The following is a 16,078-nucleotide window of genomic DNA, read 5'->3' on the forward strand; positions in this document are numbered from 1 at the left end:
TAAGGATTATTATTATTATTAATAATAAGGGTTCTGTATGCTCTGGGATGGGAAGAGGTCTAAGGGGGAGGCGTGACATCATAAGTTATTGCACTGGGTGACACCAACGCTAGTGATGCCACTGCCTCTGTTGGGTAATGCATGAGGTGAAGGGAAAGGGGGTAAAGGGGAAGAGTGTGAGTTGTGGCTCAAGGAAGGGAAGGGGATGTATATACTAGAACCAGGGCCTCCCTGGGCTGGGGACCCCTCACCTGTTTGTCACCAGCATCTGGATGATGAAATTGGAGAGGAAAACCAGGAAGGTGCAGGCTGTATAGTATTTGAAGGCGGGGAGTGCAGAGAGTCGGTACTGGAAGGGAGGGGGTTGGGTGGAGATAGAGCTCCAAAGGTGCCCATCACCTTGAGGAATCAATCCCAGGCAAGAGTGGGTCCCCCGCCTCACCACCCTACCGATTCCCCCAAAGAGCTACCCTCCTCCTCCTCCTTCTACAGAGTGGCTTTCCTTTTGGAGACAGGTACAGCCCCTCACCTCCAGGATCACAAACTGAGCAGACCTGGATATCAGATATGGGGCCCCAGGGCATGACTACTGCCAGGGGCCACAGGAACTAAGGTTGGGGAATCCTCTGATGATGCCCACACCCCAGCCCACCTCCTTCTCCATCTCCTTCTCTCTGAAGTACAGTGTCAGTGGGTTGAAATCCTTCGACTGCTTCCACTGTCTGGTGGGAGGTTGGCGGGTTACGGTAAGCACCAAAGGGGAAAGGACAGGGCAGTAAAGGGCAGGAAGGGGTAGTCAGATGAGTCTTTGCCTGGGCTAGAGCACAGAAGCCCTCATTTCCCTTCAGGTGATCAGGGGAGTACAACCCCTCCTTCATAACATGACCCCAGAGCCTCCAGTCCTCCCAGCCCTCATCTGTTTTCCATACTTCTGAGAGTTGAGCTGTTCGATGACCTGGAAGAACTTGGCATCCCCAGTGTCTAGTTCATCATCTAGTCCTCGGGGTGTACGGCTCCTGCACAGGAGATCCCAGCCTGTCACCAATGAGATTCTCAAAAGTGTCTATGCAAAGCCGGAGCAGCCCCCCAGATGGAAGTAGGTCACCCAGTCAGCCCCACTGCCATGATGCTTGGGCCTCCTCACCGGTCAAGGCTCCACTGGGGGCTGAAGGAAGCCAGGGTTTTCTCCTGCTGGGAAAGCACATTGGGTGGGGAGAGATGGGGTGATCATGAGCATTCCTGGAGCCTCTCTGCAGCGAGACAGACTGATAACTGCACTGCATGGCCTATATATATCTTTGACCATGGTATTTACTAAGTTGCTTCCCTTGCCTTAATGACTTCCCCTCTCTTTCCACCAAACCCCATTTTCCCTTGAAGGGGTGCTTCAAACTCTTTAGAATGCCAGAATCTTTCTACCCACTGATTTCCTAATACTTCCTGCTACTTACAGGGCAGTCCTTTATCTTCTATAGGCCTGGGTAGATGTTGATTCTCTGTATTTCACCTTCTCTAAAGACCAAAAAAATTCCAAACACAGGGACCTTCCTATCACCCTTGGATGCCGAAACATTCTTATCGGTTTAAATTAAATGACTATGCGGAATATTCTGACTGCCCTCCGTGACATCTATCCGGCTGAGCTGGAATGTGGTGGGGAGATGATAAAAAATGGAGAAGAAATGGAAAGAGAAAGAGAAAGAAACCTAGTTACAGTCATTCTCTTCTTCACTCAAAGGAGTGCAAAGTGTAAGCAGATCTATGAAAAGGAGCATGCAAATACAGCAGGTGAGTATAACCAAGGTGGGGGTGGGTAGAGAATGACATTGTCAGAGCCACTGCCCGGTATAAGAATGGTGGCTATTCTTCCTTGGTCCCTTTGGCTATATGAAGGAAGCAGGGTCACATCCCCCTCCTTCCCACAAACCAGGTATATAGAAAAGAGGGAGAGAGAAAAAATGAATGGTCCATTATATGTATGGGTCTACCTATGCATTTATACCTGGGCTAACTCTTTTCAAATTGCTTCCCCCCCCCCATACCACCACTTCCCCAATGCCTGTAAGTCATTTGAAGGTAGGGAAAACATACTCATTTTGGTCTTCTCAGCACTCAGTCCACTGTTTGCCACATAGTAAGTGCTCAGAAAACATGGAAGGAATGAATGAATAGATAAATGGAATATACTAACACAAATACTGCCCCATCACCCCAAAGCTCCACATTATGAGTAAGTTGATGGTACAGCTTATTAGTAGTTACCAGGGACTGGTGGGAGAGGGAAAGGGAGAGTTATTGCCTAAGAGGTACTGAGTTTCTGTTAAGGGTGATGAAAAAATTTGGAAACAAAGAGTGGTGATGTTTGCATAACATGGTGCACGTAATTAATGTCACTGAATTGTACATGTAAAAATGGTTGAAATGGAAAATGTTTTGTTATATATATTTTACCACAATAGAAAGAAAAAAAAGAGTAAGCTGATGATGATTCTCCACTTACTCTTTTTCCCACCATTTGATCAAGCTACTTACTGGAACTTCAGGGAGCCCTGGTAGAGTAAGTGGTTTGCAATTGGCAACTAACAGAAAGTTGGTGGTTCAAACCTACCCAGGGACTCACAGAATCTTTGCTTACATAAAGGTCACAGGCAAGAAAACCCTAAGAAGTAGTTCTACTCTGTAACACATGGGGTCACTCACCACGAGTCAAGGGCTGACTCAATGGCAGCTAACACCTGGAACTTCAGGGGCTGAGAAGTGAATTTCTGGACTCATGAGATCTGCCTCAGGAGATAGCCTTGAACAAAGAGTTCCTGCCCCTTCACTCTGATACTTCCTAGCCTACACACCAGTGGAGAGTGGAAGCAGGTCTCACATAGGCTTTGGAGGACATCTGTACCACAGGATTGCACTCAAGATTCTCACAGTCCCTTGGCAAGCCCAAGGGTGGTATTCCACCCCACTCCCACCTTCCACAAGGTCTACAGATCATCCTGTAACAGTTAGCTGGCCTTGGATTGTTCCTTCCTCTTCCTCCTGGCAGCCTAACCCTTTGACCTCTCTCTGATCCCATGTTGAGGTCTGACATAAAATACTCCTGGAACCGTTGCTTCTAATTCCCTCTACGCACCCCCTAATGTTTACTGATCTTTGATTTACTTTCCTGCTGGGTGGGAGAAGAGGGGAGATGGAACACAGAAAGGATGCTTTGAAGTCATCCCATAAGTCCAGTTGGGAGGATTCTAGAAGATCTGCAGAAAGGTGGCTAGGAATGGTGAATGGGTTTTGGGACAGCAGACTGAAGGGATGGAAATCTAATCTTGGTGCAGATCTTCATAGACATGACCTGGGTCCCTCTGTGAGAGGTCTGTCAGTTACTGCTAAGCATCAGCTTCCAGCCAGTGGAGGAGACCCAGGATCCTCCACCAGCTGGTGGGTCATTGATTACCTGTAGGTGCCTTTGATCATTCCTGCCCTATTCCCTTCCTCTCCAACCCTGCTTACTTATGGTGGCTTTCTTCTTCAAGGTCACTTGTCACCTCATTTTATCCATATACCAGTGCTGGGGAATAGGGGTAACAACTGCTTTGACCAGCTTTCCCAGTCCTATCAAGGATTGAAGAGGAGTGCATGCAACTAGCAGGAGTTCAGTTAAACAGATACATGTCCTAATGGGAATGGATGTCCTCCTTAGAGTCAGGAGTGAGTGTGATTTACCACCTTTTGGGATCAGGAGAAGGGGCTCTCCTGAGTGGAGGCTGAGGAGTAATGGTGTCTGTGTGGATTTAGAATTTCTCTGAAGTAAACTCAAAGGACAGTGATCTTTGCCCTTTCTCTGGAAGGAATCACAGGGAGCCAGTGACTGGAGAGACCAGATGGTTCAGGACCTTCAGATGTCAAGGGTTATCAAGTGACTCATTGGAGGTGGGGGTGGAGGTGACAAGGAGTGAGGCCCAAGGACAATGGGGTTGGATTTACATAAGTGCTCATGTTGGAGGTGCACATACCGGGAGAGGGGTAGAGGTGGACACAGGACTGTCTATGTGGCTCAGGTGGGCAAAAGGCTTGGCTGCACCCCAGGACTCCAGATAGCGGGTCATCAGCAACGATGGACGCATCTTGGGGCCCTCCAGAGTGGACAACAACCCTCCTGCAGTGCCCTTCTCATCCTCCTTGGCCTGGGAGAGGGAGAGTAAAGATCACAGATGCTTCCCCATCCTCCCACAGCCCTTAGCACCTTGTGTGTTGTCTTTCCCCTAGCGCCTGCCCCCGCACACACATACACACACTGGGTCCCAGGAACTCAATCTTTGGCAGAGGAGAAGAGATCAGGCCTGTTGGCTGAGGGGTGGTTTGGGTGAACCAGCCCATGGGATCTAGGCTGGGCTTTTACCCGGGGATCGATGACCAGGTAGGTTGGCTCCCCTAGCTCTCGAAGGTACGGGTCCCGGTGTTCCATGGCTGCATCCTCCACAGCATAAGCCCCTGCCAGTAAGGCCAGGGTTGCCCCCGTAATGTGCACTCGTCTGGAAGGAGGGGGGCAGGTGGGGTCAGCAAGGAGGGCTTACAAACCTCTCATTTCTTTCAAAGATCATTGCTGGAGGTCTCACTTCATGCAAAGCCCTGTGCTACAGCAGGTGCTCCTCAGCTCTCCTCCTTGCACCCCAATATCTCCATGAGTCCCAAGGGATTGTGTTCAGCTTAGAGCACTATGAAAGGGGTAGCAGTGTGTGGAATTCCTAGATGGCCTCCTGTGATAGCTGTCTGGGGCCCACATCTCACCCTGGCACACCGCCTGCCTCCATGTGGTTGGCTAGGGTGACATCATGAGACCAGACATCATACTGCCACTTCTGTAAGCCGATGACTCCAGAAAGGACACTGCCCGAGTGCACACCCACACGCATGTTGATGTCCACGCCGGTGGCTGCCCGAAGCTTTCTGAACAGGGTGTGTGTGGGATAGGTTGTGCCTTCAGCTTCACCCATGCCACATACCTCCTTCACCCAAGGAGGACTTCCACCACCCTGCCTCCCCCTCTCCCACATCCATCCTGAGCTGACCTAATGGCCCGGCACATATCTAGCCCCATGCGCACACAGTTGATGGCGTGATCTGGCAGAGAGTGGGGCAACCCAGAGACACAGTAGTAACAGTCTCCCAGGATCTTGATCCGCATGCATTCATGCTCCTAGGGGTGAAGGAGGCACCATGTTAGAGGCCAGAAGAGGCAGGAGGGAGCTGGGGAAAGTGGGGAGCCAGTGACGAGCTTCTGAGGTTGGTAGTGTTTAGAGGAGTCTTTTTAGGTTTAGGGGTTCCTGGAGCTGGCTGAGGTTTCCCATGTGGGTGTCTTTCTCAGATGGGTTTCCCAAGGGTTGAGATGTCTGCAACTCTCCCCAGCTTTGTCATGTTCAGGGTGTATCCAGGTTTACGAATATAGAAGTAGTCTCAAGATTGAGGTTTGGAGGCACTCAAGGTTAGGGTTGTTTGAGGACACCCCTGGAGTCTGAGCAGGTGACTGGGCTGAGGTCACGTAGGGCAGAAATGTCTCTTGGAAAGGCCCCCCAGGGTTTTAGCATCTAAAAATCTCTCTAGATTCAGTTCTAGTGTTCTGAGACATCTATGTTGTGGGCCTGAGGACACTTGGAAGTGTTTCGTGGGGCCTCTGGGGAGATGTTGAGAGGTCTCTCCAGGTTTGAGGTATGTGGTATGTAGTTCCATACTGGGGATGTTAGAGAGGGTTTCCTACTTCCATTAAAGCAACTGGGAGTCCACATGGGCTCTGAAATGGGATTGGGGTCTTATAAGGCAGGGGTTTCTCTTAGAAAGAGCTTTCCAGGATGGGAGTGTTTGTGGGTTCCTGGGTAGGTAAGGAGACCCCCTCTGACCTTGGCAATCTGGTCGAACTTGCCAAAGAGTTCGTTGAGCATGAGCACCAGCTCCTTGGGGGAGCACTCGCTGGCCAGTCTTGTGAAGCCCACAATGTCGGCATATAGCACGCTGGGGAGGTAGACTGCATCAGTCGCGGCAAGACCCCTCAGCCCATAGTTTCTTCCCCTCCACCCATTCTTCCTTATACCTGACTCCCTGGTGCCTCTTGACATAAAGGCTGTGGAAGTTGTTGGTGCTCTCAGGCCGTGACCCTTGTCCAGCCTGCAGCCGTGCCATGATCTCTGCCTTCATCTCTTGGGCCAGGTAAGCAGGAAGGATGGACAAGAGAAGGTGTTCCTGGGGGAGGTCACCATGAGTGCCAACCTTCCTGCACCCTACAGCCATGAGCCCCAGTCTCCCAAATCACCTGAAGGAGCCCACACTGCCCCACCCCAACATATGCTGCTCAACAGGGCACAGAGTCTAGTTCCAGCACCTCATCTGCATCTCACCTTTAGGGACTGAACTCCCAGCACTGTTACATGAATTAGTCTTTCAATCAGTGTTATAACATTCTAAAGCTCTTTTACAAGCTTCAGTTTGAGCATCACAACAATCTTCCCAGGTGGGCAAAAGCCCCATTTTACAAGAGGAAAGAGAAGTTCAAGTGGCTTGCCCAACATCACTCGGCTTTGAAGCCTGTCTACTTGTGTGATCTAAACACTTCATCTGTCCGAGCCTGAGCTCACTCCGCCTCCCTAGGCTGCTGACCTGGTGCTTCTTTTCAGTGTCCAGTCGCCGGCGGGAGTGTAGTGAGGTGAGCGCCTCCCGGAACGTGGCGCGCAGCGCTCGCTCCATCAGCGCCTTGTGGTATGCTCCGGCAACGTTCCCGCACAGGAACAGCACAGCGTTTGCAGCCAGCTGTGGGTGAGGGCTGGCCTCAGAGGGCGCTGGACCGGGGTGAGGGTGAGGAGGCTATGTGTGTGGTTGGAGCTGGTTGTGAAGACAGGCGGGGCCAGAGCAGGCTGTAATGCTAATGGCTTAAGTAGTGTGGGACAAGTGGTGCCCGCATTGCGGGTTTCTCATGGGAGTTTCACATCCACTTCCCCGCACCCCCCTCCCCTCCAGACCCTTGGCTGCTGCACCGACACGAATGACCTTTTAATTCTAGAAACTTTTGCATGTACCGTTTCCCTTGCCTGGAGCACCACTTTATTATCTTCACTCCTTCACATTACAGTCGCACAAAACTACTCAAGCTAACGTTTTACATTCTCTGTAAAATGGAAGGTTCCATCATCCACATCTGTCTCCACCACCTTGGCCCTGGGCGAACTGGTCGCCAAGACTCCCTTCCTCGTGTGCCTAGAGCCCTCTTCTGGTGGCAGCAGGCTGTACTGGTCCGTGAACTCGGTGAGAGCATGCCCCAAGCCTACCTGTATTTGTACTCCGTGCCCAGTGTTGTGCTCTCTTTGGAATCAGAGCTCAGCCAACAAGCGCGTAGCTGGGTGGTCCGGGGTTCCACCTATGCTACATGCGTGCTCACCTGGGGCAGCAGCGCTGGTCTCGAGTCCGGCTGAGGTCCAAGGTACAGCCCAAGGACAAGCAGGTGCGACAGTGACGAGGTGAGGCCCGCGGCAGCGGCGTCCCTCATGCCCAGGGGTAACATGGCATACACCGTGAAGATGACAAAGAGGAAGAAGGACACCTGGAGAGGTGGAGATGCGCGGGAAGCAGCTGGCTGAGGAGGAGTGGGCTCATGGCCTGAGTGCAGGTGCCAAGTCCCTGCAGATATAACCCTCCCCTGCCCCAGCTGCCGACTGTCTCATCCCTCTTACCTGGTCCCAGGCACTGACCACGCCCCCGGTGAATAGGAAACCGTGGCCTAGCCCTAGCAAAGAGGCCCACACTAGGCCCGACAGGGGACGAGTCCAGCGTTGCAGTCGCTGCTCTCGGGAAGCCAGGCCCAGTAGCAGAGAGAAGCCGCCCAGTGCGCACAGCACGGTGGTCAAGAAGCCTGGGTCAGAGGCTAGCTCCTGTCGGAGAGAGCACGATAGGCAAAGACTGGATAGGCAGTTTGGGGAGCTTGCCTGAGGCAAGGGGGAAAGAAGTAGTAAGAAAGGGCAGCCCCTTAGGCCAGTTCTTTTTTTTAATTGTGATTTGGGTGAAAGTTTACAGAGCAAATTCATTTTCAGTACAGTAGTTCATACACATTTTGTTTCATGACATTGATAGCAACTCCCCACTTCCTCCTAGTAGCTAGCTCTTCCTTGTGTCCTTCCGTCCCATGCACACCCACACCCATCACACCTCAGCTGTTCTTCTTTGCAAACACAGCCTTTCTGTTCTCCCACTATTGATTGCTCCAAGGAGTGTATCTACTTGATGCAAATGTTCCCCCCCTATGCCTGTCTACTCTTTGGTGGAAGCCACAGGAGTGAATTCAGTTCCAGACCTGACCTTAGGCCAGTTCTTAAAAGTGTCTCAAATTCAAGTCTGAAAAGAACATTGGCGTCTCCGTTAGGCATTCATATTATGAAATTGCTGATACTCTGTAGCCACAAGGCCGGCACTTCAATATGGTTCACCCTAATATCTAATTTGCCTGCTGCAGCTGCAGCTGAGCCTGGGACATGGACCTAGAAGATCTGGTCATTTGTAAATCTACGACTTTTCTGAGCCTCAGTTTCTCATCTTTCAAACGGGAATCATCGAGCCCGGTTGGGTCCTTGAAGGTGTGTGAAAGATCCAAGAGCACAGAAGGCACTTAACGCAACGCAACCACTGCCGTGGCGTCGGATGCGACGCATAGCGACCCCTCCTTGGGTTTCCGAAGTGATATCACTACCGAAGTAGGTTGCCCAAACTTCCTTCCGGGGAGTGGCTGGTGGGTTTGAACTGCCAGCTTTCTGGTTAGCAGTCAAGTAAGTGCCTTAGGCACTACGCGAAGGCACTTAGGAATGACCAAAACCCAAACTCGCTGTCATGGAGTCGATTCCGACTCATAGCGACTCCTGTTGGATTTCTGAGGCTGTAAATCTTTACCGAAGTAGATTGCCCCATCATCCTGCCGCGGAGCAGCGGCTGAGTTTGACACCAACCTTCTGGTTAGCTCTCAAATGCCTTAGGCACTATGCCACCAGAACGCCTTACTGACGAATGAGTGTATCCAAATCTGGCCAATTTGTTCGAGAGATTCCTGGGGCTGGGGGGCCCGGGAGTACTCGAAGCAGAGCTCAGACAGCAGGGGGCACCCCGGGTCCGCCGCACCAGGCACCTCCCTCGCCGCGGGTCGCGCGCGCTCTGGCCACCTGCCTTAGCTCTGGCTTAGTCCCGCCATGGTTCCTGCCCATTGTCCCCACCTCTTCCCGGACTTCAGTCTGGACCAGGAAAGAGTGTCGCTCCCAATGATTTTCCCATTTTGCCTCAGAGGAAAACCCGGAGAGCAGGATGTTTCCAGTAGTGGATTTGAAGATCCCTTACCACTACTCCCTTCCACAAACACACCCCAAAAAGAAATTGGAAATGGATTTGAGGACTGAAATGAGAGCAGGATGGAGGGTGCCTTTTGCGAGTTTGTGGGTACAACTGTCCCACGGGCCCTAAGAGGGAGAGAAAAACCAGGAAATGAATTCCCCCGGGGCTTAAGTGTAATCCCCCTACCTCTGGAAAACTGGAAAATCCGGTGTTGGATTTATTTTAGAACCGGTAGATCACAGAAGCTCCCGAGGTCTGTTAGAACCCGGGGAGAACTTAGAGGCGTCCACTGCCTCCCTGGGCAGACCCAGAGACTGGCTCAGAGAGGTGGAATGAGTTGCCCAGGGTCACCACAGGGTGGTAGTAAGGTCCACGTCTTTTACAACTCCCACCAAAAACAATGCACGGAGAATTGTTGTTGTTGTTGTTATGTGCCGTCAAGTCAGCCCTGACTCATAGCGACCCCTCCTTGGGTTTCCGAGGCAGTATCACTACAGAAGTAGATTGCCCAACCTTCCTTCCGAGGAGTGGCTGGTGGGTTTGAACCGCCAGCTTTCTGGTTAGCAGTCAAGTGCCTTAGCCACTATGCTACCAGATACAGCCTCATAAATCCCAGCCTGAAAATGCCCGCTAGATAACGACCCTCCCGCCATCCTGCAGCGGAGAGACGCCGTCCTGCAGGAGGCGCCCAGCGCTGGAGGCCCCGCTCACCCTGCCGCTGGCCCAGGCGACGGCGAGCAGCGCCACTAGCGCGCAGAGCACGATCATCAGCAGCAGTAGCAGCAGCGGGTACTGCTGGCTTAGGCTGTAGTAGGTCTCGTAGAAGAGGTCTTCGCTGGGGGGCGGCCGAGGGCTGAAGAGGCGGGCCATGGTCTCCCAGCCCCGAGCCCCGGGCTGAGATGGCCGCGAGCTGGGCAACCTGCTGCCTCCAGGCCCAGCCCCAGCCCCAAGTCTGCCTCTCTCACTCGGTCCAATTCCCTTCCAGCCCTTGCACCCTACCTCGCGGCAATCCTGAATCCTTTCAGGCACTCCCTGCCGCCTCCCAGCCCTCTCCCAGCTGGCAGTGGAGGGATTCACCAAGACCTCCTTGCTCCTCCCTCAAACCCAGACTTCTAAGGTGCCCTAGCAAGAAGATCATCGCCAGGAGGCTCGGAGTGTGGCGGAGGAGCCCGGGGTTTCCCCTTCGCTCAAACTCACTGCCCTCGACGCCACCACAGCTCAGTGGACTGGGCCAGGACAGGGAGCCAGGGGAAAGAGGTAGTTGCGGAGCCAGGCTAGCAGCCGAAGCACCGAAGCCGCAAAGCTAGTGGTTCAGAGCTCGGGGCGACAGGCTCTTCCTTCTCGGCGCCGTTGCCCCCTCCCACTTCCCCGACGGGACAGCCCAGCCCCTTCCCGTGCCAGAGGCGACTCCCCTAGCTTCCTCCCCCATTGATTGTCTCTCCAAATACCACCGCCTTCCCACTTTGGCTTGCTCTAGGAAGGAGAATGCGGACTGTGGGAAAGACGGGGGGGGGGGGGGGGGGGAGCGGGAGGAGGTATTAAAATGGGGGCGGCATGCTTGGAAGGAGACCTGGTGGCTCAGTGGCTAAAGAGTTTGGCTGCTAACCTGAAGGTCAGAGGTGGGACCCCGTCAGCCACCCCGTGGGAGAAAGATGTGGCAGTCTGCTTCCAAAGAGATTTACAGCCTTGGAAACCCTACAGGGCACTTTCTACTCTGTCCTATAGGGTCGCTATGAGTCGGAATCCACTTGATGCCAGTGGGTTTTTGGTTCGGGACTCTTGGATGTGGGGGACTGGGGGAGGGCTGGAGCCAGGCCTGGCGGGAAAGTAGGAAAGAATGTGGGGCTGAGATCCGGTCAGAATAGGGGGATAGTCATTCTCCTTCCTCCTCCCCTGCGCTGGCAGCACCTGTGGCTGATGTCCATGTTCTGGGCGTCTCCAGCTCCGTGGGAGGTGACACGTTTATACTAAGCTTTGTAGAACCATAGCTTTCCACTCTCGGACACCAACTGGATTTAAAAGAGCTCCCACACCTGAGAAGCAAAGTGCGAGTGAGTGTGTGTGATGGGAGGGAGGTGAAAAGTTTTGTGGGGTGGGGTGGGGTGGGATGCGGGGGCAGGTATCTAAGAGTCAGGGGGATCGCGCAGGGCGTAAGAAAGGCCGGCGTCTGCGAATTCCCATGGAGGGCCCGCTAGGCCAAGGTAGTGTCTCTGAAGCTCAGAAGAAAAGGGAGGACGGTGGGACCACAGTTTATCCCCAGAGCTTAGATTTAGGGTGGGGTGGCAGTCCCGCTCTAGAGGAAGCTCTCCACCCTGAGATTAGAGCAGTCCGGGGAGCCAGGCCTCCGAGATTCCTTCCTGCTGCCATCTGGGCCCTGACCTTGTGTGCCACGCCATGGCCCTCTCCCAGTCCTCAGTGTTCCGGCTTCCGGCCTTGGCGAGACTACCTCCGTCTCAGTCCATGCCAGCTCACCTGCCCACCATCGCTATTCCTCCCCGCCTCTGGTGGAATCCTCGGTCTCCAGCTTGGCTCTTTGGCTAAAATTCCACCACATTTATTGACTGAGTTCTCCCTGGGGGCAGCTCACAAAGTCTGCTCGGACATGGGCTGGCAGGACCTCTGAAAAAGTTGCCACAACCCCTAGAGTCAGTTTAGAAAGTGCTGCAATTCACACTAGTGTATCTGTCCTGTGACCCACTCCAGGGTGCAGGCTCTTTGAGGTCCTTCTTCGGAACCTACTTCTGGGGGTACTGTCAGCCCCTACCTAGGGTAGGAGGAGCCTGGGTCCTGTGTGGGCAGGGCAGGTCTTGTAGTTGTTTCCATTCTGCACCTCTTGGGACCTGTGTAGGACAATAGATGGCTGCCCTTTAAGTGAAATTAAAGAGGCAGCGACACCTTGTGTTCAACCTGGGGAAATGCAACTATTGGGTCTCTGAACCAGCTAGTGGCCCTTCAGGCTGCCCCTCTAGAATTGGGATTGCAGAAGTTTAAGAAAAGCACTGACTTCCTCCGCCCACCACCCCACAATAATGGGGTTTATTAGGGAAGTAACAGATTACAATTCAGGTTCAGGAAGGAGCTCAAGATACAATTCTTCCATCAGGACGGTCTCCCCTCTGCTGTGCCCTCAGACATGCCTCTCTGGCCCTTAGCCTCTCAGCCTGGCCTATGCCCTTCTGGGGCAAGTGTTATGAAGCTCTTTGAACTCTGCGGATAGGTACACCTAGGTGGACCGCACTCCATCAGCAAGCCTCCTGACCAAGAAAACTCAGCTTTCTTGCTTTGTGGTCCAGGTAAGCTCACTGCTCTGTCTTCTATCTCTTGTCTTGTATCTGTCAAGTGTCTCTGCCAAGGAGTGCAGGGATCTCAGGTTCAAGGATGCACTCTACTTCACCTCTAGCTCTTCTCTCTTGATGACAGTGAGATAGATCCCTCTTCTGTCTCTAGGAAGGTTCATTTTAAGCCTGGCAGAGTGGCAGAACTAACCAATCCCAACATCAGAGTTTTATACACCTTATTTGCGTGGTCCCATCCAGTAATCAGGTGGGAGTTTCAAAGACTATGTAAGCCATACCAAATAATTCATCACACCACAGGCCACCCCTGACTTTTCTAGCCATTGTCCCTTTCATATGTCAAAGCTTAACATCCCCTTCACAATCAGTTTAAGAATAAGTACATCCATGAAAGCATGTAAGCCAGCCACTTCATGCCTTCATCATCCCCTATTTTAAATAGTCAATCTCTAATTTTCCCATCCTTATCAAACCAGTACTCTGAGGAGACAAGCATATTCCTTTGTCTCTGAAGAATCTTCTGTTCTAGTTGGAACTTGGAGCGTCTGCATCCATAAGCAAAGTCCAGCCCAGCGCAAGCGATCAAATTGCAGCAACTTAACACCAACCAGCTCAGTGTCAAACATCTTCCACTTCATTTGGTCGGGCTCTGGTCAGCTCAGCCCTAGCCATCCCAGCTAGGTCATGGGGTACAAGCTGCAAGTTTGGGAGTCACACTCCTCCTCTCACTTCAGACTAGCCAGCACCTTATCTCTCTCATCCGTAGTCCTCAGGGACTAGTTCAATGCCTGTAGACTCAGGAGTCCACACAACTCCTTACACTTCAGACCAGCCAGACCTTCCCCTCATCCCAAGCCTCTGTGGGCTGGGTCAAAGAGTACCAAACTCAGCCTGTTTCTTCATTGCTGCACTTCTTCCACTTCCACTCATCAAGTGGACTCAGGTGGTCATGAACGAGCTGCATACAAGTCTGCTACTCACCGTTCCTTTTAACTTCCAGTCCTGGAAAGGGTTTCTCTCATGGACCATGACTTTCCTGCCTTGGTGCATCCAAAGCCAAACCACTTGAAATTCAAAAAGCCACACATTCTTTTTTTTTTTTTCCTGCAGGTTCTTACTTCATGCAAATCTTCTGTTTTCTCTACAGAAGTAGGTAGGTTTCCATGTGTTTTCAAATGCAAATTTCCTAACTTAGAACATTCTGGATGGGGCTTAGGTTTTCTACCTAACACTCTACACATACACAACTCTGATGTCTTGACTGCTACTTTTATTAGAATTGATTGTGAATCCAAGAAGTTTGAAATCTTTGACAACTTCAATCTTTTCTCCATTTATCATGATGCTGTTTATTGGTCCACTTGTAAGGATTTTTGTTTTCTTTATGTTAAGATATAATCCATACTTCAGACTGTAGTCTAATTTTCATCAGTAAGTGCTTCAAGTCATCCTCACTTTCAGCAAGCAAAGTTGTGTCATCTGCATATTGCAGCTTGTTAATGAGTCTTCCTCCAATCCTGATGCCACACTCTTCTTCATATAGTCCAGCTTCTTGGATTATTTGTTCAGCATATTGATTGAATAAGTACAGTGAAAGGACATGCAGTATCCCCTTGTTCTGTTCGAATAACAGCCTCATGCCCTACGCACAGGTTCCTCATGAGCACAATCAAGTGTTCTGGAATTCTCATTCTTCTCAATGTTATCCATAACTTATTATGTTCTACACAATTAAATGCCTTTGCACAGTCAATAAAACACAAGTAAACATCTTTCTGGTATTCTTTGCTTTCCGCCAAGATCCATCTGACATCAGCAATGATGTCCCTTGTTCCACATCCTCTTCTGAATCCAGCTTGCATTTCTGGAGGTTCTCTGTCAATACACTGCTGCAACTGTTTTTGAATTATCTTCAGCAAGATTTTACTTGTGTGCAATATTAATGATATTGTTTGATAATTTCCACATTCTGTGGGATCATCTTTCTTTGGAATGGGTACAAATATGGATCTGTTCCAGTCAGTTGGCCAGGTAGCTGTCTTCCAAATTTCCTAGCATAGAAAAGTGAGTGCCTCCACAATGGCATCCATTTGTTGAACTATTTCAATGGATATTCCATCAATTCCTGGAACCTTGTTCTTTGCCAATTCCTTCAGGGCAGATTCGACTTCTTTCAATACCATTGGTTCTTGATCATATGCCACCTCCTGAAATGGATGAACATTGACCAATTCTTTTTGGTACAATGACTCTGTGTATTCCTTCTATATTCTTTTGATGTTTCCTGCATCATTCAGTATTTTGCTCATAGAATCTTTCAGTATTGCAACTCGAGGCTTGAAGTTTTTCTTCAGTTTTTTTCAGCTTGAGAAATGCTAAGCATGTGCTTCCCTTTTGGTTTCCTAACTCCAGGTCTTTTCATATTTCATTATAATAGTTGACTTTGTCTTCTCAAGCTGCTCTTTGAAATCTTTTGTTCAGCTCTTTATCTTGTCATTTCTTCCATTTGCTTTAGCTATTCTCCATTCATGGACAAGTTTCAGAGTCTCTTCTGACATCCATTTTGGTCTTTTCTTCCTTTCCTGTCTTTTTAATAACTTTTTGCTTTCTTCCTGGATGATGTTTTTGATGTCATCTCACAATTCCTTTGGTTTTCAGTCATTGGTTTTCAATGTATCAAATCTGTTCTTTAGATGGTCTCTAAATTCAGGAGGGATATTATCAAGGTCATATTTTGGCTCTCATGGACTTGTTTTTGTTGTCTTGAATTTGCATATGAGCAGTTGGTGGTCTGTTCCACAATCAGCTCCTGGCCTTGTTTTGGCTGAAGATACTGAACTCCTCCATTGCCTTTTTCCATAGATGCTGTCAATCTGATTCCCATGTACACCATCTGGTGAAGCCCACATGTGTAGCTGCCATTTATGTTGTTGAAAAAAGATATTTGCAATGAATATGTCATTGGTCTTGGAAAATTCTTTTGTGCAATCTCCAGTGTTATTTCTATCACCAAGGCCATATTTTCCAGCTACCAGTGATTCTTCTTTGTTTCCAATTTTTGCATTCCAATTACCAGTGATAATTAACACATCTTGATTGCATGTTTGGTCAATTTCAAACTGCAGAAGTTGATAAAAATCTTCAATTTCCTCATCTTTGGCTTTGGTGGTTGGTGTGTAAATTTGAATAATAGTAGTAGTAACTGGTCTTTCTTGTAGGCATATGGATATTATCCTATCACTAACAACATTGTATTTCAGGATAGATCTTGAAACGTTCGTTGTGATGATGAATGCCACACCATTCCTCTTCAATTTATCATTCCTGGCATAGTAGATCATATGGTTGTCTGATTTAAAATGGCCAAAACTAGTCCATTTTTGCTCACTGATGCCTAGGATATTAATCTTCATGCATTCCACTCCATTTTTTAC

At 50.2% G+C, this 16,078-nt stretch overlaps 1 protein-coding gene across 1 annotated transcript in view; it reads right to left on the reverse strand.

The window, feature by feature from the left end:
• The window catches only part of ADCY4 (adenylate cyclase 4), an 18,111-nt gene extending 7,893 nt beyond the window's left edge, over window positions 1-10,218 (reverse strand). The window contains exons 1-14 of the mRNA XM_007949234.1: window positions 10,060-10,218; window positions 7,710-7,907; window positions 7,418-7,579; window positions 6,643-6,792; window positions 6,080-6,228; window positions 5,889-6,000; window positions 5,064-5,191; window positions 4,783-4,941; window positions 4,394-4,526; window positions 4,008-4,178; window positions 1,145-1,188; window positions 930-1,016; window positions 653-722; window positions 252-349 (exon numbers count right to left, since the gene is read on the reverse strand). Coding sequence (XP_007947425.1) covers window positions 252-349; window positions 653-722; window positions 930-1,016; window positions 1,145-1,188; window positions 4,008-4,178; window positions 4,394-4,526; window positions 4,783-4,941; window positions 5,064-5,191; window positions 5,889-6,000; window positions 6,080-6,228; window positions 6,643-6,792; window positions 7,418-7,579; window positions 7,710-7,907; window positions 10,060-10,218 — 1,820 coding nt within the window. The remainder of the gene's footprint in view (window positions 1-251; window positions 350-652; window positions 723-929; window positions 1,017-1,144; window positions 1,189-4,007; window positions 4,179-4,393; window positions 4,527-4,782; window positions 4,942-5,063; window positions 5,192-5,888; window positions 6,001-6,079; window positions 6,229-6,642; window positions 6,793-7,417; window positions 7,580-7,709; window positions 7,908-10,059) is intronic.
• Between the last annotated feature and the right edge of the window lie 5,860 nt (window positions 10,219-16,078).

The sequence above is a fragment of the Orycteropus afer genome, unplaced genomic scaffold, assembly GCF_000298275.1.
Source record: "Orycteropus afer afer isolate SDZICR_OR568_19922 unplaced genomic scaffold, OryAfe1.0 scaffold00243, whole genome shotgun sequence".
Classification (NCBI taxonomy): domain Eukaryota; kingdom Metazoa; phylum Chordata; class Mammalia; order Tubulidentata; family Orycteropodidae; genus Orycteropus; species Orycteropus afer.